Source organism: Castor canadensis, chromosome 4 (assembly GCF_047511655.1).
Source record: "Castor canadensis chromosome 4, mCasCan1.hap1v2, whole genome shotgun sequence".
NCBI classification, from domain to species: Eukaryota; Metazoa; Chordata; class Mammalia; order Rodentia; family Castoridae; genus Castor; species Castor canadensis.
In genome coordinates this window covers 181,566,612-181,592,990 of record NC_133389.1, presented here as the reverse complement: position 1 = coordinate 181,592,990, position 26,379 = coordinate 181,566,612, and the positions used below count along the sequence as shown (strand labels likewise).

The window sequence follows — 26,379 nt, the reverse complement described above, 5'->3', positions numbered from 1 at the left end:
CCAAAGAACCACACCAACACTCTTGCTGGCTGATGTCAACCAAGTCACCCCACCTTGTTGTGTCTGTCTCTGCCCTGCAGTCTGACATTTGGGAAGTGAGCCACTGCTATAACAACACCCTTAGCGCAAGGAGTCTGGGCTTTCAGGTTTGGTTGTAAAGGCAGGTGATGAATCAGCTGGTCCTGTTCATGCTTTGTTTTGCCCCACACAGACTCTAACCAGGAAGATAAATGTGCAGGGTCCACACAGTAAGCTGAGCCTGACCTAGGCAGAAATGACGAGCTGATTAAGCTGGCCTTGGGGCAGGCCACCAGTAACCACACCTAATCACTCATTGACCGCTCAGGGTCTGACCGCAAATTCCACATGTGTGACTCGCTCGCCCTCCTTTCACCAGGCTCCTGAGGTGTTTCCTCCTCCATCCCCTTAGGCAACAGTCTAGACAGGCTCAGGGCACCATCAAGGAGAATGCCAGTCCTGAGTGCTAAAGACATACATGGGCAGCACTTTTACACTTGTGATAAGTGTTGACATTTATGAAAGAAAGAAAAAGCTCAAATGTCAGAGAGTGGGAGAAACAGGTAGAAGTCAAAAGCGCCTCATGCCCACCCTGCCCAGGGCCAGGTGATTAGAATAATTCAGTGAAGGAGCTCATTTATTAACTCCAGGACTATGCAGGAGCAGAGTCCCCACCAGTCACCAAACTAAGAGAATGTAGTGTGGGGACCTCACTAGGGATGCCCAGTGTACTGGAGAGCCATTGAGAACCAGGACGCAACTCAGAGCTCAGCTCCAGGGTAAGGACAGCCACCTCCATGGCTGGTGGGACTCAACTGGGATGAGTTAACCCAACCTTGAGCTGGGCTGAGTGGGCAAAAGAAGAGATGGTCAGGCACTGCTATTGAAATAGGGACCCAGAGAGGAGGTGGCCCCTGCAGGAGACCCTGACCTCAGCAGACCAGGAGGAAGGCATACCCTGGTAGGCAGAAGGAGGTGACAAGAGAAGTGCAGATGACAGAAGTCACCACTTCCATGCTAGGCAGGACAAGAGAAGGGTGGGAAAGAACCTGAGAGCAACAGGAAACCACACCACACAGAGCTCAGGTAGGTGCCCTGCCAGGTCCGCAGCGAGCCTCCTCAGATGCCTCTCACAGAAAGTGCACACAGGAGCTACAGAGTTCTTCTTTTTCAGCATATGGTAATTGTACAAAGTAAAGGGTTTCATTGTGACATTTGTACACATGCACACAGTCTACTTGGATCATGGTCACCCCTATTATTACTCTTTCTTATCCCTTTTCCCTTCCCTTCCACCTCCCTGGTATCCCAATGTTACTTTGATGACCTTAGTTTCTTTCTTTTTTTTTTTTTTAGGCCCTGGATCTCCAAATGAGAGAAAATGCATGAAACTTGTCCTCGCTGGGCTGGCTGATCTCACGTAACCTGATGATGGCTAGTTCTCTTCATTCTTTGTAGAATGTAGTTCTCTTCATTCTTCTTTGTAGCTGTGTAAGACTCCATGTGTGTATACACCACATTGTCTTTATCCAGGCACTCGTTAGTTCACAATTTAACTGTTGTGAGCAGTGCCGCGGTGAACATGAGTATGCAGGTGTCTCTACAGTAAGCTGACTTTGATTCTTCTGGAGATATACATGTATATATATATACACACACACACACACACACACATACATTCATCCGTACATACAGCAGTAGTATAGCTGGATCCTATGGAAGTTCTATATTTATTTTCTTGAGGGGCCTTCATACTGATTTCCATAGTGCTTGAACTAATTTACATTTCCACCAGCAGTGAATAGGAGTTTATTTCCCTCATCCTCATCAGCATCATTGCTGTTTGTGCTGTTGATGGTCACCGTTCTGACTGGAGGACAGTGGACTCTCAGTGGGTTTTGATTTCCATTTCCCTGGTGGCGAAGGACGTTGAACATGTTCTCGTGTATTTATTGGCCATTCTTACCTCTTCATTTGAAAAGTGTTCAATTCCATTGCCCTTGTATGGGTTGCATTACTTCCTTTTCCTTTGTTTTATGTTGAAGAAAACTGACACTAGGAAAACTGGATATCCACATGTAGAAGACAAAAGACTAGATCCCTGTCTCTCCCTCTTCATGAAAATCAACTCAAAGTGGACAAATGATCTTAATGGAAGCCCTGGGACTCAAAACTATTAGACTAAAACATAAGGGAAACGCTTCAAGACATAGGCATAAGTCAGAGTTTCAAACCTCAGCACTAGCAACATTTTGGACCAGACAATTCCCTCCCAAAGGGGCCGTCCTGAACATCACAGGACATCTCCGTGCATCTGGACATTCAGATGTTTGCAGTGGGTCTTGTCAAGAATGTCCAGCTGTGACTCCCAAAACTGTCTCCAGACATCACCGAGTATTCCCTAGGGGACAGAATCACACACAGCCACCTGAGAGTCACTGTTCTGAATCATTAATGGCTGGAAATTACACGAGGTCTTCACTTTCTGGAAAACCCTGGAGATAAAACTCATCTCAAAGATGAGAAGGTGGGGGGCTCTTCCCCTTCCAGTCTGGTGCTCAGGTGGATCATGAGTGGGACCCACGGTCACAGGATCATGTCCAGACTGTCACCATTTTCCTGAAGCCTGTGAGGAACAAAGTTTGTAAGCATGTTCTGAGGAAGGACATGTCTGTCCATTCTGTTCACACAGGGCGCGGAAGGGAGAAAGAGCACAGGAAAGGAAGTGGGCACCGTGCCGTCCCTGTGAGGAGGTGTTAAGGCCATGGCACTGATGAGGGAAGGACATGAGCAGATTAGACAAAGCGAGTGTCCCTTAGAGAGGAGGAGCCAGGGAGGAACACGGTGCCACACCTTCTCAGATGTGCACTGGCTTTCTGACTCAGAGACATGACATCTGGGGCAAAGCAGCACCCACCAGACATATGCAACACACACCATATACACCACACAATGCTCCCCCCTATGACACTTAACATACATACCATATACACACTACACACACACATACCACATACCTCACACACCATACAGCACACACTACATAATCTTCATTCACAGCACACACCACATACACCACACATGCGTACCCCCACACAACACAGACCACGCACCACACACACCATATGCACACTACACACACACCACATACCACACAGCACACATACAAAATTTCCATACACAACACACACCATGCACACATCATTCACTACACATACACCAGACCCATGCACATGCAAGCACACATTCTACACACACACATCACACACAACAAACACAGATCCCCATACAACACATCATATATAACATACATCAACATGCGATACACACAGATCCATCACACACAACATACCCCCAATATATATCCCCCCAAAACACACACCATAGCACAACCATAGCAATATACATCCTATACAAAATGCACAATATGCAATACACAACACACACATCACACACACACATCATGTACCATACATACACCTAACACTACACATACAAGACATACAGTGCTCATTACATACACACACTGCATACACCATACACACCACACTTGTGAGACACAGACCACACATGCACACACATACACAGGCAAAACAACCCAAGACGTCAAACTGTTCTCTCTCAAGATGGGCATTAACCGTTGTCATTGCCATGACCAAGTTACTGAAGGATCCACTCTTTATTCCTCTTCTCTTACCTCTATTGTGGGTTGGAAGTGGTCTCCATATTTAAAGACATCATCACCAACACTGCAGGTCACACTCTAGGTGATACCTGGGACTCCTCCGTGGATTTACTTAACCATGTATGCTCACGACTGACCTAATGGGGGAGGAGATTTCACCTTTGAGAACCATCCCAACATCTATGTGGAAGATGAGATGGATGGACAGACACAAGCTAGGAGACAAAGAAAGCATAGAAAGGCATTGGGAGAAGGGGAGGTCCCAGCAGTAGACAAGAGAAATGACCTTGGGCTACAAGGGAGATGAATCCCTAAGACACTTGCTAGGATCTCGCTTTAGTCACAAAAAGGACTACCTGACTCATCTGCACCCCTGCTGGGTCAAGCAGGGCCCACACAGGACAAGGAATGTAATATAAACAGCTCAACTTCCCAATATCCCCCAACCATGGCAGTATTGAATATAAAAACAAATCAACAGAAATGCACGTACACAAGTGGGTGCATGTATTCACCCTTCCCACCTACTTTTTGCTTTCCACCTTCCCACGCGGTAATGAAATCAGAAGGCCGTGGAAGGGAGAAACCAGCAAGAAACGGACCTAACCCCAAAGAGCCTTAGAAATTTGCGTTAGCAGGTACCCACAAGATGTGGTCCACTGGTGTGGCATGCTAAGGCCAGCTCATAACACAGCCACCTGTCACATCTTCAGGACTTTTGTGAGTCAGCCACTATCAAAACTTAAATCGTATGAACTTACAGTTAAATAAGCTACATCAAAAGACAGTTAAGTACTCAGACCTCAGCCCTTCTTACTTATTTTAGTCTGTGTTGCCGTTGCCTATGGTCTTGAGCTAATTCACACCAGCTGTGTCTGAGTGGTAGAGACACTGTGACAAGCCACTGGGCCTCTCTTCCCAACTCTGAATTCAGTAACACCTCAATGGAACCTTGACTTCAGCCCTGCTGAGAATATTTACACCATAAGAATCAACAAATGCTAAAAACCACGGTTTGCTTTTTCCTCCATAAAGCCAGTTGTTAACCACTTACCAACACACCATTATGATCATGAAAATCCTGGTAAGATGCAAGGAGACCCCCATACCCACCTCACTTACACAGTCAGAGTGCCCTAACCTACCTGACCAAAGACATGAACCTTATCCTGTGAGGAGTCAACAAAGAAGACGTCTTTGTATCACTGCTTGAATGTCACCAATGTATGGGAGGAGCCAGGTATACCAGAGGTGCTCAGTAGTGTTCCTGCTCCATTCATTACTCCCTTCTGCTATGTTTGTATCCCCCAAATTCATATATTGAGACCCCCAGAGTGATAACGTTAGGAGGTGAGACCTCTAAGAAAGTAATTAAGGTCAAATGAAGTAATGACAGTGGGGCCCTGACTCAATAGGATTAATACCCTTGTAAAAAAAGACTCAGACAGCTTGCTCTATTTATTGCCATGTAAAGAGACCGTGTGAGCACACATCTGTAAGAAAAGACAGGAGGCTTTGGGATGAAACCTACCTTGGCAGAACTTGACCTTGGACTCTTAGCCTCTGGAACTATGAGAATAGATTTCTGGTGTTCAAGGCACTCTGTGGTATTTAGGTCTGCAGCAGGAGCAGGTTGGAGGCTGGCTCAGGTCAGTTCTCCCAAGGATTAGGGAGCAAGCACCCAATCAAAGGAGTGTGGGAGACAGAAGAGGAGAAGGGTGAAGCCGGTGGAGGGTAAGATCCAACAAGAGACTGAGAGCATAACTGACCCCTTTGAGCGGGCCCTGCACGGAAGCACAGTAGTCAGGCCCTCCACAGCCACCCCGCAAGGGTCTCTGACTCCAGGGACTCCTGGACATGTCCAGCCTCTTCACCGGCAAGGAGCCCAGAACTCAGGCAACAGCTTCAGGGGTGTGGGCAAAATCTTCAGTAGCTAGGTGTGCAGACCAGGTGGGCGAACGGGAAGAAGGAGGCAGATGACAGAGAATCAGGGCACCAGGTTCCTCTGGCAAGGCCTGGATTGTGTTTGCATGAAGTAGATGAAGGGGTTTTGGATAATTCCTTTACAAAGCAGGGGGAGTGAGAGGACAGCATGACAATGGAGGTGCTGGGTCTCTCCCAGCCAGGTAAGACCATGAGAGCACAGCGTTGACAATGTAGTGCTCACCTCTGTGGAAAAATGAGATCTCCCAGGCCAGGTCAGCATGCAGCATGTGCAGGACTGAAGTTCACCTAGAGAGATGCCAATTCCTTTTGAAAGCACACACCCACTAGCACATTTAATGTCCAGCGAGAGCTGGGTGCCAATAAGCATTCCAAGTTCTCCTTTCCTGTAGGTCTTACCCACACTAATGCTGGAATGTCGCACAGGTGCCCTTGCCTTTGGTGCTGGAGAGGAAACTGCTCACTGCCCTGAGTGTTTGTCCATGGTTCCAGCCCAAGCTTGGGCTCCTGGACACTGTGGCAGGGGCTGGCCCAAAGGTCTGGCTGGTGTTGAATGGTCCTCAAAGGACCGTGCAAGTTTTCTCAAACCTCGAGGGCAAAAGGAAAACCAACCTGACAGATGCTCCCTCCTGGTGAGCAGAAGTTCCCAGGGAGTTTTGAGCTTTGGGCAGCTTCCTTCATTGTAAGGAGCAGAAGGACTTTGTCCAGGCTGCAGCCATCCACCTGGAAAGCTTCAAGGCCTCTCTGTCCTGGGGCTCATTGTCTGTCCTCAGAGAGGGGGTGGTCATTGTGATCTCTGAGTCCCACCTAAGGATAAGCTCTTGCCACACTAGACTAGCATTGGTATTCATTAATTCTGGATGCCTTTCTGGCTCCTTCACTTTCCCCCAAAGCATCTATTTCAAAGTGACAGCAGCCCAAGAGCTCAGGTCTGTGGTCCTCTGTTTTGTCTCCTGGGCCTACTGTGTTTTTGTCTCTCTGGCCCTCCTCAAGCCAGGATAGCCAGGCTCCCGAGTTACTCTGATCCAAAGAACCACTCTTTCTCTGGACTGTGATTACTGGCCGGTAGCATCTCAGAAGGAAACAGTAAGAGGCCATCTCTGTCATTTCAAAGTCAAACACGGTACATGGTGCACAGTAGGTGCTTCATAAAGCTTGTGACTGAACAAGTGAATGTAGGGACGGATGAATAAATTAACAGGATCAAGTGCAGAATACATTGCTGGGAAAGACGTCCATTGGCTGCACAGCTGGGCAACTGGCAATTTTTCATTTCCACTTCATGCTCCACCCGAAATTCCAGTTCTCATTACAGTAGGGCACAGAACACAACCCGCACTTTGAGAACAACCCTGAGGACTGCTGTGGTGGGGGACCTTCAGCGAGCAACACCCTGGAGAAAGGAATGAAAAAACCAGCTCAAACGCTTGCATATGAAAGGCGAAGAGGAAGCCAATTCTGCATGAATTGCTGAAGCCAGGTCCCTTCAGCCACGCCACCGCCACCAATGAGACACATCTGCTGCCTGCCACATGGTGCGTTGCCAGGCCAACATACATTCTGAGTCACCCAAGCAGATTTAATGCCATCACTACAGTGACTTTCTCTCAGCCTTTCCTTGTGACAGTGGTTAAAGAGGAGACTCTGACCTACCTAGGAAATGATTCCGATCAATTTCATTCCGGAAACAACTGTGGAAATTCAGAGGCCCTCATTCTACTGCTGGACCTCACATTGCAACAATAGCTGACCGGGTCTTGGCTCCCCCCATGCGGACCCCTGCAGCCCATGGAGGATGCTGTGACCGGCAGCCATTCCGAATCCCACACAGAAGAGTGTGGGGGCGTTGCATCTAAAAAGCCCACAAAATGGTGCTTTGCTTCTCACAAATCCTACCGACAACCACACCTTCCTTTAAGCAGGGCCTACCCTGCAAACCTTAATCTCAGACCCAGAGAGGCATGGCCCTGGGAAACCGAGGCCAGGGTCCCGGGACAGTGCTCTACAGCAATAGCCAGGTGTGCTGACCTCCACTCCAGGCCTTCAGACAAACCTGTAAGGCATAAGGCATGCGGAGGTGCCTTCATTTCCTCTGACAACAGAGCCTAACAGGGTATTAGTTACGCCTTGGACGGTAGCGGAATGTGTCATGAAAAAAAAAAAGGCCCCACAAAGATTTAGGAGCATTTGTGTGGCTCTGTGCAGGTTTCAGAGCAAGTCACTCTTTCATCTTTTCACTCAGCTCCATTTATTTCCATGCATGCTGCCTTTTTGATGTCTGCAATAACCCTTTAATTAAAGATAGAGAAGTAATTTTAAGGGTGAGGAAGCTGAGATTCAAGGAAGAAATATTGCCGGTGTCACTGAACCAATCAGAGGCAAATTAGATCCATCACCCTGGGCTGATGCTGCATTGTCTGCCACTCTGTCCACCAACCATGCTTTCTTGGGCCTTTGAAACTAAATGTTTTAAACGTTAAAATGAAATTTAAAACCTCCCAAATGCACTTGAAGGGTCAACTAATGTTTAATTTGTGTGTGTCTTTTCCATAAGTACATCTGTTACATAAGCTTCTAAGGCACTAATTTCATATATTGAAATATACTCAGGCACAATGAAAATCCCGGCGTGAGTCTGGAATTCGAGAACATTCTAAGTGCTGCCCTTGCCTCTTATCTGCAGTGAGTCCTACAGGGTTGAGGGATGAGAGAAGAGAAGCTGATGTCCTTAACCCTGGGATTACCACAAGTCCTGCTCAGGCAATTAGTGGCATCCTCAGGTCTCAAATCTTGATGTCTAGGGCCCAGCACTTCTTTATGGTTGGGCCGACCTCTGCACCACAGGGTGCTCAGCAGCATAGCAAGTGCCCCTTGCCTTCACCCTAAGTTGTATCAACCAGAAATATCTCCACATATTGCCAAGTGTCCCCTGGAGACAAAGTCACATGGGCAAGAACCACTCTCTGAGGCAGGTGACCCCATCTTTCAGTCACTGTCCACACACATGTGGTCCCTTACCCTGTTTCTCTGGAATGCATTGTTTTGATGAAAAATACAGAATGTGATCCAGCCACTGCTGTCCTCTGAGCTGACCATATGTGTGTCCCAGGCACTGTCAGAGCCCTCTGAAAGCACTGCATGAGCTGGTCCTTGCAATAATGCCATGAAGCAAGTATTATCATCATCTCATGTTACAGATGGGGAAACTGAGGCTTAGCAAACCTAAAACATCTCCCAGGCCCCTGGATGCTGAACAGCAGCAGCTCTTTGGGCTTAACTCTGGGCTGCCCCCACTGTGGCAGAGGCTTGAAAGTGGACCTGAACCTGTGGCTTTCACTAGGACTGTCCAAGCATGACTGTAGAAACCATGTCTATGCATGTGTGTTAGTTTCATGGGCTGTAGGAAGTCCAGGCATGTGTGTGTGTGCTTGAGAACCGGTGTGAGAGAAGCAAATGCTCCGAGAAAGGGTGACAGAGGACCCACCCTCCTCTGCCACCCCAAATGCAAATCAGTCCTATGGACCCCAGCTGTGTGCAAGCAAGTTGGTTCCCTGTCAGACCTTATTCAAGAGTGTCCCCTCCTACATCAGATGTCTCTGGTACCCAAACTGTGGCATCCTGTGTGCCCTGCAGAAAGTCCCACAGGGGTACACAGAAGCTTTGCTTGAGAGATCCAGGCCTAAGGGAAGGAAGTATTTATTATATAAGGCATATCTTCTAAAGCATTTGTTCTTGAACTAAAATCCACACTTGTCCCTCCAGAAGGGATGTTGGAAGCCTCCTTGCTGTCTTCTCAGGCCACTCCATCCAGTGTAGGTTCTCAATGCCTCACGTCCCCCTGAGCTCTGGGACCCCATGCCTAGTGTGGAGGGAAGTCTCCCAGACCATCAACTACAGACTGTGTCCTTGGGCAAGAAGCCAATACAGCAGGGTCTCTTAGTCCTACTAAAATAGACAAGGCCCCTGAGCTGCTGCCTCAGCAGAGACCCCAAGAAGCCCCAGAAACAGTGACCTGGAAGTTCTTGATGCTCTGACAGATACGAACATGACATGGATGGGACTCATCCCATCCCTGTTAGACTCCTCAAAGAACCAAGGCCATTGAGCAGCCCATAGAGTCTGTTCCTTGGTGCAAAGTGTTTCACACATGGTATTCTCACACCACTACTTTCTTCTTTACTTACAAGACTCCCAGGTCACAATCAAAGTAAGTTGCCTACACACAGAGCCAGACAGAAGGTGTAAAATGTTGGCCCCTTGACAGTGGGTGCACTGGCGAGCACTGGCCTCCACTTCTATGACATCTCACCCAAGAGTGAGGGCATGCCGGGCACTGAAGGGAAAGGTTCTCTTCTCTAGGGTGGGGCGACTACACCAGGAAGTGCATCCAGGAAGTAAAGCCCACTTTTCACCCAGCTTTGAGTTCTCACTCTATGGGATCCCTCCTGGGGTCCAACACAATTGGTTGCTAAGGTGCTAAAGGCAATTTTACCACCTGGGGAGGCTGGGGGTGGATTTCAAGATCAGCTGTTGAAAAAGGGCACCAAAAGAATGACCCTGGAGTGGCAGCATTTCAGGCCCTGTAGTTGCTGGATTTGTGGAGGGCCAGAGGACCTCTGCAGTTCCCCTTTCTCCTCAAGCCCATCATGTCCACACCTGGTGAGGAACTCTTTCATCTCTTCCATGTCCATATCCATCAGATATGGGATAGAATCTATTTTTCCATATTAACGGGTGACCCTCTCCCTGTGGTACATTCTGCAACTCTTGACCTGTGCCTGTGATTCTCCGGAATCACCCCAGAAAAGTATGTTGCAGCCCAAATCAAAGCAAAGGCTGTGTAGTGCAAGTAACTAGAGGTTGACTGACACACCTTGGAGGCCTAGGAAGAACAAAGAAAGAGATTTCTAGAAGGAACAGAGAGCGCTTAATCACTGTGGTACCCCTGAGGTGGAGCCTGCTGCCTGGAGAGAGCAGACCCCAGAGATGTCTCAGGGGTCTGGGGCAGTGGAACCTCTGTGCCCTGGTCCCGTGGGGAGATGGAAACTCCCCCTCTTCTCAAAAGCAAAAGATGTGGGCTGGTGAACCTAGGTTCCATGCTTCATTTACCTTCTCTGCCCCTCCATACCTTAGCGTGGGAGGAAGGAGCTCAGTGACCGCCCTGGGCAGCAGGGTGTGAGGAATGGTGAGAAAGCAGAAAAGGCTGGGAAAACCCCAGGTTGCCCAGAGTCCCATGTGACAAGGAACAGCAGAAGCAGCCTCTTGAATAGGAGTGACACGGGAGACCTGCAAGAAGAACAAGCAGGCAGTGGACATCTCAGGTGTCAGTGAGGACAGATGGCCAGCAGTGTAACCGCCTATGACTTACCTGAAATTCTAAGTAAGTAGGGGATTTCTACACCAACTTGGATGGTGCCTCAAGGCAGGAATTAAGTTGAATTACTTTTTAGTGTTTTGCACAGCTGAGAGATTTATACCCATATACCCATCCCCATCACCTCGAGTTTAAGAGAAACCACGGAATTGATTTACATTGTCACAGACACATATCCAGTGGTAATTTTCCCAACGTTGCATTGCTGTTTTCCTCTTGTTCTTCCTTCATTCTGGCATTGCACCTATTATTTCACCTATTGTTATATTATCCCACTGTCTGTATCATGATTATCCAATCAGAATGGTATTTCAGTCAAGCACCTGAGGACCTACAGGTGCATCAAGCAGACATTAAAGATGTTATAGCCTTAGTGTCAAAATTCTGGGCCACGAAGCCTTTTGTAGGAAGTGAGCACCCTTCACAGCCGATGTGGTCTGTGTGTCCCTGGAGACCACTGGGACTGCCAGCTGTGAGTGGGGTGAGCCCATGTACACGGGGGTTTCCCTTCAGGGTAGCAGCTGCAGCTCTCGGGTGAGACCACACTTCTGGCTTGGGTCCACCTTTGGGTTGGCCAGCAGCTCTCTTGCACATCTGCTCATCCAAGCTGGAGGTGGTAGGGGCAGCGTGGGGAAGACCTGCCTATCTCCATGGTTCTCACAGATCCATGTTAATGGGTAAGGGCAGGAATCAGCTGGACCTCGCTCACTGACAGCCTCAAGGGCATCCGGTTTCAGTTACCCACAGAATGAAAATATTGAAAGGAAATTCCAGATATAAACAATAAGTTTTAAATATATGGATTATTATTCTTATTATTAGTTGTTATTCTTTACTGTATCTAATATTTATCATAGGGATACATATAGAGAAAAATCATAGTAAATATTATTTCAGGTTTTAGGTATCTGCTGGAGTCTTCCTGGATAAGGGGGACGAGGACACTGTGTTTAGCTAGACTATTTTAAATGAGAAGCTTCTGTTGCCCTCTGGGGTGTCCTATAGAAAGACCCTTGGTAGAGATGGCTTAGGGACTGTGACATATGGCCTGGAAGTACGCAGATACTGAAATGAGGCCCTGACACGGGCCCTGACACCATCCTGGTGCACAGTGCATCAGCTGCCATCAAGCTCCATCTGCCATCTTCTCCCCCAAACGCATCATCAGCTGGAGACTTTCTAAGAAACAACAGAACATCCTCCACGTGCTCCAGGGTCTCTCCTTAGGCCTCCTGGCTTTAGCCTGGTGGCTCTTTCTTCAGACACATGTCTTCAGCTTGCCTACATAGGCCACACAAGTCCCTGCGTTAGTATGACACACGCCACTGAAACGCAAGCAAGCTTTTAAAACTGAGGCTCAGGTGCAGTTTTAGGAAACAAAGGTCTTTATTAGAAAAAATAACTTACAAATCCAGAGAACTCTTTTTGTGCACAGATTTGCAGCCTGGAACAGTTTTGCTTCGTTTTAAATGTCACTTTACAAATAACCAATGACACAAATTGCATTACAGAGCAGTTTTGTTCCATATCCTATACTGGTACAAACCACCACACAGACATAAAACTATTGTAAATAAAACATTTCAGCCCAAACTGGCATATATTTATTTATATATATATTTATATATATATATATATATATATAATTTCAAATCAGCTAACATTAATGTCATCCTTAGTCAAAACTGAAGTCAAACTAATCTTAAAACTACAAGGATCTGAGTATGTCAGCATTACACCTCCTGTACAATATTTAAAATATATTTAACTTTCAAATACATTTATAAGGTATACCAATAGTGAGAAAATAAAGTCTTAAAACTTAAATACAAATCATCATATAAAAAAAAAATTCAGGAAACACAGAACTTTTTACTGTACAGATGTCCAGGCAAGTCTGTCCTGAATTCGGCTTCAACACACAGCACTGGCTGCTGTAAAGCTGTCAGAAGGCGCAGCCAGGTGACAGCCGGGTTGGCAGGAGAGAGAATGGATGCAGGATGACACACCTTGTCCTCTTCCTGTCACTCAAGCATTAAGATTTCTTCCAGAGACGGTGCAGCCCCATGCTCTGTGCCGACAAGCACACTTGTCCCCAAGCCTCTGCAGAGCGTGTCACTTAGTATTCTGCTCCAGTGCCGAGTACTCAGTCTCGGACACCCTGGAGGCGTCAATGAGCTTGGTGAGGCCCGTTTTGGCTGAGTACTTGAAGATGAAGGCCTTCATCAGCTCGTACCTATAGTTGCGGTTGATGAAACTGTAGAGCACGGGGTTGACACAGCAGTGCACCAGGGACAGGCACTGCGTGACATGCAGGGCCGTGAAGAGTGCATCTTCCAGCTGGCAGCTAAAAGGGACATAGTGCAGCACGGAGGCTATGTCCAGCAGCAACACCACATGGTATGGGAGCCAGCATACCAGGAAGACCACCACGTACGAGAAGACCATCTTCCGGCTACTGTGCTTCTCCTGGTCTCCCGACGCTGAGATGGCTCTGGCGAGCAGGAAGTAGAAGACAGCAATGATAGAGAAAGGAACGACAAAGCCCAGGATGACAGAGACCAGCTCCATGCCGATCAGCCACTCCTTGATGCTGTGCTCGGGGTAGAAGGGCCGGCAGTAGGTCTCGTTAGAAGCATACGTGATGGTCTTCAGGTAGTAGGTGTCAGGCAGGGACATGCAGAATGCCAGCAGCCACACCAGGACGCAGACAATACGTCGCACCATTTTCTTCCTGCAGCTTGAGGTGCTGCTGAAGTAAGTGATGGAGAGGTAGCGGTCCACGCTCATGCAGGTGAGGAAGAAGATGCTGCCGAAGAGGTTGATGGAGAAGATGAGGTGTGTGATCTTGCACGTGAGCTCCCCCATGGGCCACTGGTCATGCTGCACAATGCTGACCACCCAGACCGGGATGGTGATGACGACCCACAGGTCCGCGATGGCCAGGTTCAAGATGTAGCAGTGCGTGTCGTAGCCTGTGGTCTTGGCCTGGATGTTCACCCAGACCACCACAGAGTTGGCAATCATGCCAATCACGAAGATGAAAATGTAGACGAAGGACAGCGTGTAGAGCAGGACACTTTTGTTGGGCATGGCAGGGCACTGCACCATGTCGATGGGAATACAGTCGCTGCTGTTGCATGGCCAGTTGAGGTGGGAGTAGTTCCCCGGCTCTGCATAATCGAAGAGATGGAAATCCATGGTCCAGAGGGCAGTGATCAAAAGACCTGCAGCAAAACCAACCAGACAGAAAAGATGAAGGAGAGAGATCGCTTCATTAGGCAAAACTCAAGTTTCAGTCAAAATGCTTTTCCAGGGCCCTGACAATGCTCAGCTGTCTCGTTTAGCTCTGTGGTGTCTCCCCAAAGAAAGGAGGAAAGAGAACAACTGCAATAGAACTGTGCACAGCAAAATAAAACACACCCCATTCAGCTCTCATGGTTCTCTGGGAGAGAAGCAATGTCTGTTTTCTAAAGCTTTTCACGGCTGTGATCTGGAGACATCATCAGCCTGGCTGTGCCCAGAGTGTGAAATCAACATGGTACAGGGGCCAAAGAAACGTCAGGCAGCGCAGCCCGGCCACAGCAGTGCTGATGGCCTGCTTGTTCTCGGCAGGGAACCGTGGAGTCACTTTATGGCGTCCCCCAAGAACGGCAGGGTCAATCTGCTCCTGGCATGTTGTGTTACAACTGTCCTTCTTTGGCATCTTAATGGACAGCATTTCAAATCCTCCTCCAAATTTGCATTTAAAACATGACTCAGTGCTTTCTACCTTTCCACAAAGTTCTCTCTCATATAAACCTGGGTCTTTGGCCGCCCTCAGCTGGCAGTCATGAACGATACTTGAAAACCAGGCAGCATGAGTGGAAGGACCAGCCAACTGACTGTGCCCCAAATCTTCAGACTCAGGGTTTGCTGTGTGATTTTTCAAGTGAGGGCAACCAACCACCTATTTCAGGCCCTGGGCCTTCGCCTCGGTTTCCGTTCTTTTATTTGTTCAACTGCTTCAAGAGTGACCTATGCCAAGACCCAAAGCCCGGAAATCGCCACCTGCTGCCTTTCTGGAAGGCTGATGAGCCTGTCAACTGATTTCCCTGCTGACCTGACATGAGGCCAACACGACTCCAGTGTCACCATTTCACACCAGCGAGAACTGAGCCCCAGGGAGCACTGTGTCTGGGAGTGATTTCTCCACAGGCACTGCAGGAGTTGCCAGGAGCTGTTTTCTGCTGTCCATCGGTCTGTCCGCTGGGGCTACCGTCCTGCGTTGATTGTCACCCCCACCCAAACTGCATTACATGACTATGGGAAACATCACCTATGAATGTCGCCTAACACGGTCAAGTGTTTGTGTGTCTCACCTGTCACAGGCGACAACTGACCAGCAGTTAAGTTTACTTGCCAAGTTCACTCAGAGTAGACTCCAGGTTACACATGAGAACTACTTGCGGGAGAGGGGTTGTCGAGGACACTGATCAGTGGTCGGTGCCCAGGTGTCATGCCGAAGAGTCTGGTAACCATAGCCTGGCAGCCCTGGTTCCGAGATCAGACATACTGAGGTTGAAATTCTGGCTCTTCCGCTCACAGTGTTTAGCTTGAGACTAGTCAGTTCCCTATCTGTGTCTGCCACCCCAGGACAGCAGCACTTATCTCAGAGTTGCCTGAGGAACAAAGAGCCCTGGCTAGAATCTGATACACAGCAGGTGCTCGGTGAAACTTCACACCCCCATCCAAGAAAGAGTGCTGGGGAAGTCTCCAGCCAGAAGCGATAGGTTTCTCCCCTGACTGGCTGAGTAGTAAACATCCCATCGAGGGGGAGGGGAATCAGGAGCTCACAGGCCCAAGTACTTGGTTCAGTTTCTCCTTCAGGACATGAGGAGAATGCCTGAGAAAGGACAAGGAATCCCCAGAGACTCAAAACTCACAGCAGGTGGCCCTCTCCAGAATCCCAATTAAGACTGGCTGCGGGCTCTGGGCGGTTCCCCTCTGAGGGACAGAAAGGCTGACTGTTTCCCTGCTGGTGCCCTCACCAGCCTCAGTGTCCTCTACTGCTGAAGGTCTGGCCTCCTGTGGTGCTACTTCCTTTGTACACTCTCAAAGCCCTCTGTGGTGGGGACAGCTGACCATGCAGTCAGGAAGGTTGGCTGTCCTCAGCGCCATCCCAGCAGGACAACCCCAAAGACCTGAGACCACCGGCTTGGGAGACCTGACATAGGAGCACAGGAGGGCACCCACAAATTCTCAAGATAGAGCTCACAATGAACTCAGATTAGGGAGGCACTGGCCCTACCGCTCAGCTCAAATGACTCTGAGAGCACAGGGGCCCATGAAGGCTGCCACAGCACCTTCCAGAAGACTGGCCTCCTCAACCTGCCAGACCAGTCTACAGGCAGACGCCAGTCCCAAAATGCCTGGAAGCTGCTACTACACCCCCTGCCCCGCCAGTCACTCCATGTCCTGGCTTTGACGTTCCACTCTGCATCCATGAGTCCAGAGGAGCAAAGCAGGGATCTGTGCCACCCTTTTGTGTGACTCCAATGCAGGGACCCTTCTTTTTTTCCTGTTTCCTTAAAATGAAACACGTGTGCAGTATGGATTAGTTTATACAGCACTTTCTCTCCACAATCTCATCTGGCTTCTGAATCCCTGAAAAGCAGAAAAGCAGAGGTGGAGGACAAGCCACAGCCCCACAGCCAGGGAGGGGAGGGCCTCGGCACAGCCAGAGAGCTTGGGGCCTGAGGAAACAGCCCAGAGCCTCTGACAGTCTGAACATGGATCTTGAACCCACCCATTGTGCTCTCCATACTAGGGAGATACTTATCTGGCTTGAGCCTCCCTCCCTCCAGTGCATAGCCTCATCCTGGCCTCATCTTGGCCTCATTCTGTACTGACCATTCAGTGAGGACAGACCCATGCAGGGGCGGAGCACAGAGTGAGAACATGCCTGCCTCTCACAGCTCAAGAGGGTCCTTCTGCTTCTGTCCACTGTCCCCACAAAAATCAGCTAACACTCACCCCCTGTGGGCTTTCAGCCTCCATTGTCCTTAGATCCCAGAGTGGTGGTGGGCAACAGGAAGGGAACCCACACAGTCCTTTGGATTCTGACTCTGTTTCTGGGCAAAAACCATTGATTTCCTGATTGCCGGGCCCAGAGTCCCATGCATTATTTCTGGGATAGGCACATGAGACCCCAGTTACATCCTCTTTGGGGAGGGGAGGTGGCACCCTGAGGAACACCAGGCTCAGCTGTTATTGCCCCAGGCTGAAGGAAAGAGCTAAGGTCAGTGGCCCTCTGATCATCAATCACTGATAGCTCATCGCTAGTCCCTGCCCAAAGCTTGGTCCAGGCAGCTGGTCACACGCACTTGGGAGGACAGATGTAGCCAGAGACCAGCACCCCAACTTTCCCCTGGGACCCGAGTGAATGACTCCTTCCTGCCACAAGAGGCTCCAGTGTGGCACAAGGACATGGAGGGGAAGCTGAAGAGAAGGGAGAGAGGCAGGGCCACAAGCAGATACTCTAAAAGTTAAGCAGTCACTGAAGAAAACAAAAGCAGCAAGGCAAACACCACACAGTCAGTACAGTCGCCTAGCCTTTGGCCATCCTGGTATTTTCCACGCAGTAGGATTTAGAGACAAACAGGACTGTTTCCAGAAGAGAGAATATTACAGCGCAGTAAATCCCCTCATTCAAAGTAACTAGTTACTATGTGTCACATAAAGTGTGGTCTGCACCCACAGCCCACAGTGTGCAGACCATCCCTAAGGCCATTCCCTGATCTTATCTGTCCACCTCTGAAGCAAAGAACCTTCCTCAATTACCTGCGTGGGCCAGCAAGCGACGCTAGGAGTCCCTGACAGAAATAAAAGCATACTGGGGCAAACCAAGGGTCCCTGGATCCCACTAGCCTGGGACAAAGTCCCCCCCAAAATCTGAGAGTGGAGGCAGGGAGGAAGAGAGGAGGGGACTCTGCTGAACTCCCAGAGTGCCCTGTGCAGGGACCCCCATTCCCTCCAGCACACACAGGGGATTACCTGTCCAGTACATAAAGAGCAGACTGCATTCCACTCAAAGCTGGAAGGGGCCGGTCCCTGTTCCTTGAATACACACTTGGCTAGCATGACAGGTCTGTTTATGCTGGCAGGGGGTGAGGCTGATAATCAAGGAGACATGAAGGAGCCTTTCCCTTCCCCATCCCACTCAGACCAGTCCCCTGCTGCTGGAATTCACCACAGTTCTATTCCTGTCGGCTTGAAGCCAGAGTTAAAGAGAAACTGTGGTTGCAAACCTGTGCACTGTCTCCTCTCTGTGGGCTCAGTCAGTGCCCATGTGCCCACCATAGAGCAGGCAGGGGGATGAGGCCCACTGCAGACACTTAGGCTATAGTGAAGCCGCGTAAAGGATCCCAGGTGGGAGGAAAAAGGGCTCAGGATAACAGCTTTATCCAGCCCTATGATTTTATAAATTCACACGTCTCTCCTGGACGTAACTGCATGCCCCAAAATGTACACACAAGACGTTTACCGAAGCAGTATTTCTTTACTAGCAAAAACTGCAGGCAATAGAAGTGCCTAGCAGCACAGGACTGCTTCCATAAACAAAGAATGGTACAGCTACTGTCCGGAATATAATACAGCAATAAAAAGAGAAGGAACAAGGAAAGTTACGGCACAGAGGCAACTGAGAGCAACTGAGAGGCCCAGCATGATCCCGTCTCAAAGGAGAAAAGGCCGAAGTTGGTATTTTTATAGGCAAATATCTGCACAGAACAGCTCAATGGCAGTAACTGTGCAAATTTGGCCAGGGAGAGCAGAACGGGACTACAAAGTGAGCACTGTAGTTTTTAACTCCAGAAACATCTGTTTTATTTGCAATTTGACGTCAGGAATGATGCAAATTTTACTAGGGGGAGAAACAATCCACAAAACAACAAAGGTTCCTGCTTTATGTTTTTGGACTGCAGAGCCAAAAGCCCAGGCCCATGGTCTGTGAAGAGGCTTACGTATGACTCGTGATGGTGCCAGGGCCACTTTGTCCAGTGGAGGACTTTTCTGAGAGATGCGCCTCTTGCTTCTGGGTTTCTTATTCATCTCCCAAGTATCCCTGACGACATCCAGTGGCAACAGGCAGCCCACAGTATTCAGCTGCATCCAAACGCCTCTCCCGAGCTCATCCAGTGCGCTGGGGGCAGCACCAGAGTTAGAAGTCTCCAAGTTTAGAGTCTCTGAGGGGTGGTGGTTTGGCCTGCAGTTCCTTGTCCTTATCCCAGTTAGTTTTTTCGAGAGATTGCCAAGTGTGCTCAAGTGTCTGGTTAACTCTCACCAAGGCTGTCTCAACATGTCTGCCTTGTCTCATAGCAGACAGAAGACCCCTGGTCCTTCTGTTTCTCCTGCCTTCTCTCCTCTGCTCTGTGCAGCCCCACTCTGCACCACAGAGTTCCACCTTGGTCCTACTCAAGCCTGCACACCCCACTGTGTGCAGCAAAGGAGCAGAGTGACCAGCACATAGTAGGCATTCAATGAAGCAACAGTCACTCAAGCTCCAGTGAGGCCAGTGGCCTGACCAGCACTCACACTGGGCGTCAGAGACTCGCTGCAAACTTCGCTCATCTGGCGTTCATGGAGTCTCTTGCACACAGCACTGCTCTGAGGCAGGTGAGGGTAAGAACCAGGATCTCGTCCCTAAGAACCTGCCATTAATAGGGGTCAGGAGGCCTGGGCGAGGTGATAGGGGCCTTCAGCAGGAAAGGAGGGAGTACCGTGCCAGGGACATGGAGGGACCTTCAGAACAAGGGAGTGATCTAGAGACACAAAGAGGTCATGGCCAGAGTCACCAGCCTGGCTAAGTAAAAGACCTCTATAAGGGAGCAGAAGTAAAGGTTAGGCCTTAACATTTGGGCCACGTCAGGTCTGGTTTGTGTGCACAGGGCCCACAAATGTTTTGAGCAAGGAGTGACCTAGCGACAAGAGGCTTTTGAAGATGGAGGTAACACACAACCTTTGGTAGGGTGTGCCCTGGTGGCTGGGTGCAGAGCAGTGTGACAGATCCCTCAGAGGGAGGACTCACTGCTCCCCAGTAGCCAGATAAGATAACTTGGAGCAGGCCCTGGGCCCCCCCCCCGACCACTGCCATCTCTGAAACAAGGGGCCCTCTGGGCTCGGGCCTGTCAGGACCTGTGCCTCCACGTCACCTCCTTTGCCAGCTTTCTGTCTCTGGTGACCTCTGTCCCACAATGAAACTTCCTAGAGAAATTCAGTGTCGTCCCAACTCAAGAGCTGACCACCTGTCTGAGCACCTGGAACAGGCCAGGGCAGGTGAAGACCCTGGGTGACTAAGAATGAGGTCTGTCCACCCTTCAGCTGGTAAGAACCATGCACAGTAGCCCAGCCCTGGTCACAGGGCCACCTCTTCCACTTGGCCACCTATAAAGAACTCTAAGGCCCTTGCACATCAAGAAGGATGTTGTGATTTGTCGTTGCATTCCCTGGTGAGGACCCCAGGGAAGCATCCAGCTCAGGCAGCTCTCTGTGGCTATCTGCTAGGCCTGAGAGCAGAGTAGAATACAGTCCTCCCAGTGCCCAGCAAATGGGAAACAGTACAGTCTTTACACATTCATTGTGACCCTGTGTGATCTTTACTGTATGCAAGTAAGAAATTGCCTTGAATTGTATGAGAACTCAAAAAATAATAAACACACAGAGGAAAATCCACACCCCAATTCTGACACAGGCCACCTATTCCTGTGGCGTGCTTAGGCATACTCACACTAACACATGAACAGTTCATCCAGGGCACCTGGATGGGTAGAAGGAAAGCCACAACCAGAAACCTGATCTGATCTATTGTGCTTGGCTGCCCATGGAAGCAAGGCTGGGCCCAGCAGAGCAGACACAGAGATACCACGTCACAAAGGCAGCTGTCTGGGTTGGCAGAATAGAATCAGAGCCTTCCTTCCCCTGTCCAGCTGGGGACCAGGAGTAGGGCAAGGCAGTGAGCAGTCAGCCTAGCTAGGAGAGCTTTCATGAGACACAACAGGGTTCCACAACAAGGCTCTGCTATCTTAGGGTCTTCCTAGAAAACTGAGAGAAGACATCCTCAGAGGAATGTGTGACAATATGAGAAGTACAGATACCAGCTAGCTGGATGACCCCACCTTTGAAATGCAGTCTCCCACACTGCCCAGGGCTCCTTTATCTGTCCCCAGGCCAGCAGTGGTTCAAGGCCATCTAAAATAATCTCAGCCCCTCCACCCTCTGAGCACAGGAACAAAACACAGTCCCCTTCCAGTTAGCTCTGCAAAACTGTTCCCATAAACTTGTGCAATCCCCTAGTCACTCGTATAAAGGAGGAGCAAAAGTTTGAGGAGGAGGTACTTTTGTTTGTCTTGTTCTTTTTACAGTTCTAAATTCATAGAGTCTAGGTTACAAAAGCATTCACTATTCCCTGCAGAAAACCATCAAGTATTCAAAATCAGGGGAGCCCCTCCATGCCGCCCTGCCCTGACCTGACCTGTCTCTCTTTCTCTCTTTCTCTTGGTTGCTTTCTCTCATTGTAAGAGAAAATATGTGTCCTGGAGCTACACCTTTCTTTTTGTGCACTTTAAGAACACTTGTCAAGACACAGTCCTCAGTTTCTTTATAAATTTTACCTACACATATGCAGTCTCTGTGCCCATTCCTAAAAGAAAAACCAAGTCCCTTGGCCGCCCAGTTTAAAAGTACAAATGCCTTCGGGTCCAAATTCCATTCATGTTCTGCAAAATCTCTGACAAAAATCTCAAGATCTGAAGCATTGAGGTCCTTTTTTTCCTCCGTGGTCACTCTGATGGCTTATAGTGTCTGCCGTTCAGCCTCAGGTTTCAGTAACTTTACCCAACTGCCCTGCGTAGCCTGGAAATCAGGAGCTCTCGGCCCCAGCCATCACACAAAAAGCCACTGTTCTGACTAAGAAGGGTTTTTGTGTTTTCTTTTCTTTTCTTTCTTTTTTCCCCCCCACCTTTTTCATCCAGAAAGCTTATACTGGCCCATTCTGGGGCTGATGAGAAATCATTAATACATTCTGAACCCTCTAAGGACTGGCTGTGAACTTGGAAGAAAGTCACCTCCCACTCCCACTTAAGCACTGTGTGCTACCTTGGAACTTTTGGAAACTTTTTTTTTTTTAAATATGACTGCAATGGATACCCTTTAAATTTTTTAAATTAAAACAACAATAATAATAATAAATAATAAAAACCTGCCAGCCAGCAAAATGCAGTCAAGTCTCAGATCTGTACTGCCCTCACTCCCAAACCTCTCCCTCCCCCGCCTGTCCCCAGGAGGCTGGTGCTGAAGCTAGCAGTGTGAGCACATTCAAGTGTTTATGGCACAGACTGGGAAAAAGAGCAAATTGTTTCCAAGCTGGAGCTCCATGTGCAACTCTGCAAGAAAGACTTTGCATCTGGAGCAAGCTCCACTTCCAACCAGGGAAGAAGCAGCAGTTTATGCATTTATGCAAGTCCAGCCCAGAAATCAGAGCCCCACTCTCCTTTCTAGTCCTGCCTATCTGAGCTTCACGTTTTCCTGGACTTAAATAAAGGCACACAAAGGCGGCATCTGTGTGTTAAAAGAAAAGAAGAAAGTTACCACACTGGGGCTTTGCAGCCTGAGTGAGGTTCCAGGGATGTCACCGCCCAGACACTTTAAAGGGGCTGCAAAGCATTTAAGGAGGCTCCCACTTCGAAAAACTCATTAATCCTGTTGTAAGCAAATGAATGGAAGGAGAGAGAGAAGAGGAGAGGAGAGAAGAGGAAGAAAAGAAAGAGGAAGAGAGACAGCCAGTCTGACTTTTACAACTTCTCGCTCTCCCTAGAAGTTAGGAGTCACAGCTAGACATCCATCCCTGACCTCGCTCCAGTCGTCACTCTCTGCCACCCACGAATCTTCATGCATGCTGATGAAATCCAACAAAATTCACATTTTACCTGAAGAGTGTCGTCACATTATAAAATACTAGACTTTTTTGTGCATGCTTTTTTTTTCCCATTTGAATTTGGACTTAACCCTTTCTAACAGAACAATCAGTACTGAAGTAGCAAGGACAAGATGAAGAGACAAGAAGCCAGGGTTTATTTAGCATTCACATTTATAGCTTCCTGACTACAGGATCAATAATCCCCCACTCCCAGCACTGCGTTTAATATATTCTGTTTTCACAAAAGCCTCTCAGCCCAGTTTTCTAACTCACTGAAGGAAGTCTCTTAATAAATACATCTTTCTGGAATTGTGTATTTACAGCCAGTTCTGTCTCTCAATTGTTATACCAGAAGCAAAACAGGTTACGCAGTGATGCCACACTAATCCCTATGCCAACTCTGGGCCAGCAGGTCAGCCCATGTTCTTTGCGAAGTTGCCCAAGTACCCACAGCAGCAAACACCAGGTCCCCAAATCCGACAAACACACACACACACACACACAGAAATTTCCTCCCACAAGTACCAAGAAAAATTCCCTTTGACTTCTGCAGCCAGAGCCTGGCATTGGCACTGGGCATCGCAGGCATACAATGTGCACCCTGGGCTCTCAGAGCCAGATCTGTGTCAGCGATCAGAAAGAACACTCTGAAAAGGCTCGCTTAGCCCCAAAGCAGGAGCCCTCCTGCTTGCCCTCCTCTCCGCTGCTGCCCCAGCTCCGCTTCTTACCTCCGGGCTGGCTGGGCTGGGCTGGGCTTTGCCTTCCTGGCTGTGAGCTCGCTCTAGCTGCCTTGGTGCTGAGAGGTTTGTAGCAACTGTGAGCTCTGGGGCTGCAGACCTGCGTTATATACGCTGCAGGAAGACGCCTCTAGGTGGCAGCTTTGCAACCCTCATCTCTCCTCCTCTGCCCTCCCCACCAAGCATGCAGACACACACACACACACACACACACACACACACACACACTCCTGCAAACCTTCACACACACACACACACACACACACACACACACACACACACACACACACACACACACACACACACACTCCTGCAAACCTTGCTACTCTGTTTCCTGCTCAGGCACACTTGGGAAACCCCAGCCTCCCTTGGTTTGCAAAGTCTAATGAAACCGCAAGGTCTAGACCCCATGAGAGGAAATGTCAGCAGAAGAAAACCTAGTCCTGGTGCTTTGCAAAATCATCAAATATTTATCTGGTGCCAGGTATATCTTTAATAATCTCATTAGCACCAGGAGTCCTTTTGAATGACTCTAGCTCTAGGAAAGACTTTGTCCCAAGACAAATTACCCTGAACTTACGAACTTTGGTGTTGATTTATTAAGCCTGCTGTTTCATTGTTAATTCTTCCGAAACAGAAGTCACAGTTTTGGTATGAGCAATTAATCAGTCCTGCGCTATATACCCAGACGTGGGGAAAGCACCTTTAGAATAGATTTTCACTGATCCTTGGGAATCCATCTAGATGGTGTCCTACAGAGCCTGCCCAGTGCCAGACGTACACTAGGGTTAATCAGTGTCCTTGATAAGGTCCTCTCTCAGGCGAATTTAGCAAACACTGTAATTGTTATCACTATTTTATTATAATTAAAATCTACATTCTTATCTAGAAGCCTACTGCTAAAGTCAGGTCCACTGGGAAATTTAGACAAAAAAAAAATTAGCTATGCAATGTTCACTTCTAAGCTTCATTTAGTAAAATCAACCCTAAGACATGCCCCAAATTTACTTTAAAACCAAGCTACTATAACTCCTCACCACCCCCCCCCCCACACACACACACAGCCCTGCCAGGTACAAGGCCAGCTTTATTTTTGCTTTCTGCCTCTCCTTCAGTTCTTTAAGTTCAGCTGAAGTGCACGATGTGTGTGCCCTTTCTCCTGAGCTGCAACTGTCTGAGGTTCTTTTATTCATCTGCTGGAAATAGCAACAGACAGCTAAATGCTGCATCTGGAGCACAGGAGGTCAGAGCCTCTTTGCTAGAAAGTGTGAGTGTGGAGAAAGCAACATTTAACAAAAGAAATTGTTTACATAAAAGCTTTGCACTTTTCTCCTGACCAGGCAGAATCCACTCAGTGGGAGAGCAAGGCACACACCTGCTTTCCCAAGGCCATGGGAGGGGTCTGTGGAGACAGCCACCCTGTCCCCGGGCGTCCAGCTCGGGGTGTGAGAGAACAGGCACCATCACTCTCTGTGCCAGGGGAAAGCTGCTCACACCCAGGGCGTAGGCGAGAACTGGACCCTCAACCAAAGGTTTCCAGCCCCCCCACCCCCACCCCGGCTTGTCCTGGGGACTGTACCCCAGGCTGGTGGAGGTACAGCGACTGGCTGTCCTTCAAACAGCTCAGGGACGAGGCTAAACCAGCCAGGGATGTGAATCCCTCTGAACCAAGTGTCTCTTGCCTTGGTCACACAAACCTACACTTGCTACCATGGAAGAAAGCAAACACAAACTGGTTTTTGTTTTGTTCTCTTTCTTTCTTTCTTTTTTAAGCATTCACTTCAGCCCACAGCTGAATCTCCGTGGACACATCCAGTGCCCAGCCCTGCACCCAGCACCCAGCCCCGCACACGGTACCCAGCCCTGTGCCCAGTATCCAGTAGCACCCAGTCCCCTGATGGCATCCACACCGCGCCAGCGCCCAGTACCCAGCACCCAGTACCCAGCACCCAGCACCCAACACGCAGCCCCGCCCACACACAGCCCTCAACCAGCTCGTGGGTCCACTCACCGACCCTCACTCCAGAGGATTCGGTTCCACGGGTCCGCGCCCTCCAGCGGCCCCCACCTCCCCACTACCGCGGGGGCGATGGGTCTCGCAGAGACAGTGGCGCCCGCGGGGATGCGACCCCTGCCGCGGAAGGAGCTGGGCTCTCAGGCCTCCGCCTTCCCAGAAACAAGTCCTGAGGGAAATGAGAAAATAAGGCCCCACTGCCCCAGGGCCTCCGCCAGGATCCCCTTGGTAAAATCCCGCTTTATCAGAGCCCACGCGTTTGGCTCAGACAAAGTGCAAGCCCTTCCTAACGCCTCCTCTGGGTAGGACTGTGCCTGGTCACCCACAACAGGAAACTGAGAAGGCAGGAGCAGGTCGCTATCCCCAGCTGACTCAGAGCATGGTGTACCTGGAAGCTACTGGACCCGAGTTTGGAGGGGCAGGGGGAAGGCGCCAGGAGGGGTCTCATCTCAGCCAAGCTCCGTGCCTCCCTATTTCCGGCACCTGACATTTGAGACCTGCATGGCCCTTGTGCCATCTAGGACATCAGTTTGCCTGGCGTTGTGGCCTATCCCCTCCTGCCTGAAACCCACTCACTTAAAACCCTGTGCTCTGCAGGGCCAGGGCAGGACCCGCTCCCAGCAAGCACAGAATTCAGGTGACAGGTACTGGTGA

General features: G+C 49.3%; 1 protein-coding gene across 1 annotated transcript; it reads right to left on the bottom strand.

Moving 5' to 3' along the window:
* Positions 1-12,388: 12,388 nt before the first annotated feature.
* Ackr3 (atypical chemokine receptor 3) lies at positions 12,389-23,837 on the bottom strand. Its single transcript, XM_020185406.2, has 2 exons — positions 23,703-23,837; positions 12,389-14,248 (listed from the first exon to the last, which is right to left on the bottom strand). Exon 2 carries the CDS (start codon positions 14,220-14,222, stop codon positions 13,137-13,139), a length of 1,086 nt encoding a protein of 361 aa, XP_020040995.1. The 5' UTR covers positions 14,223-14,248; positions 23,703-23,837; the 3' UTR covers positions 12,389-13,136.
* Between the last annotated feature and the right edge of the window lie 2,542 nt (positions 23,838-26,379).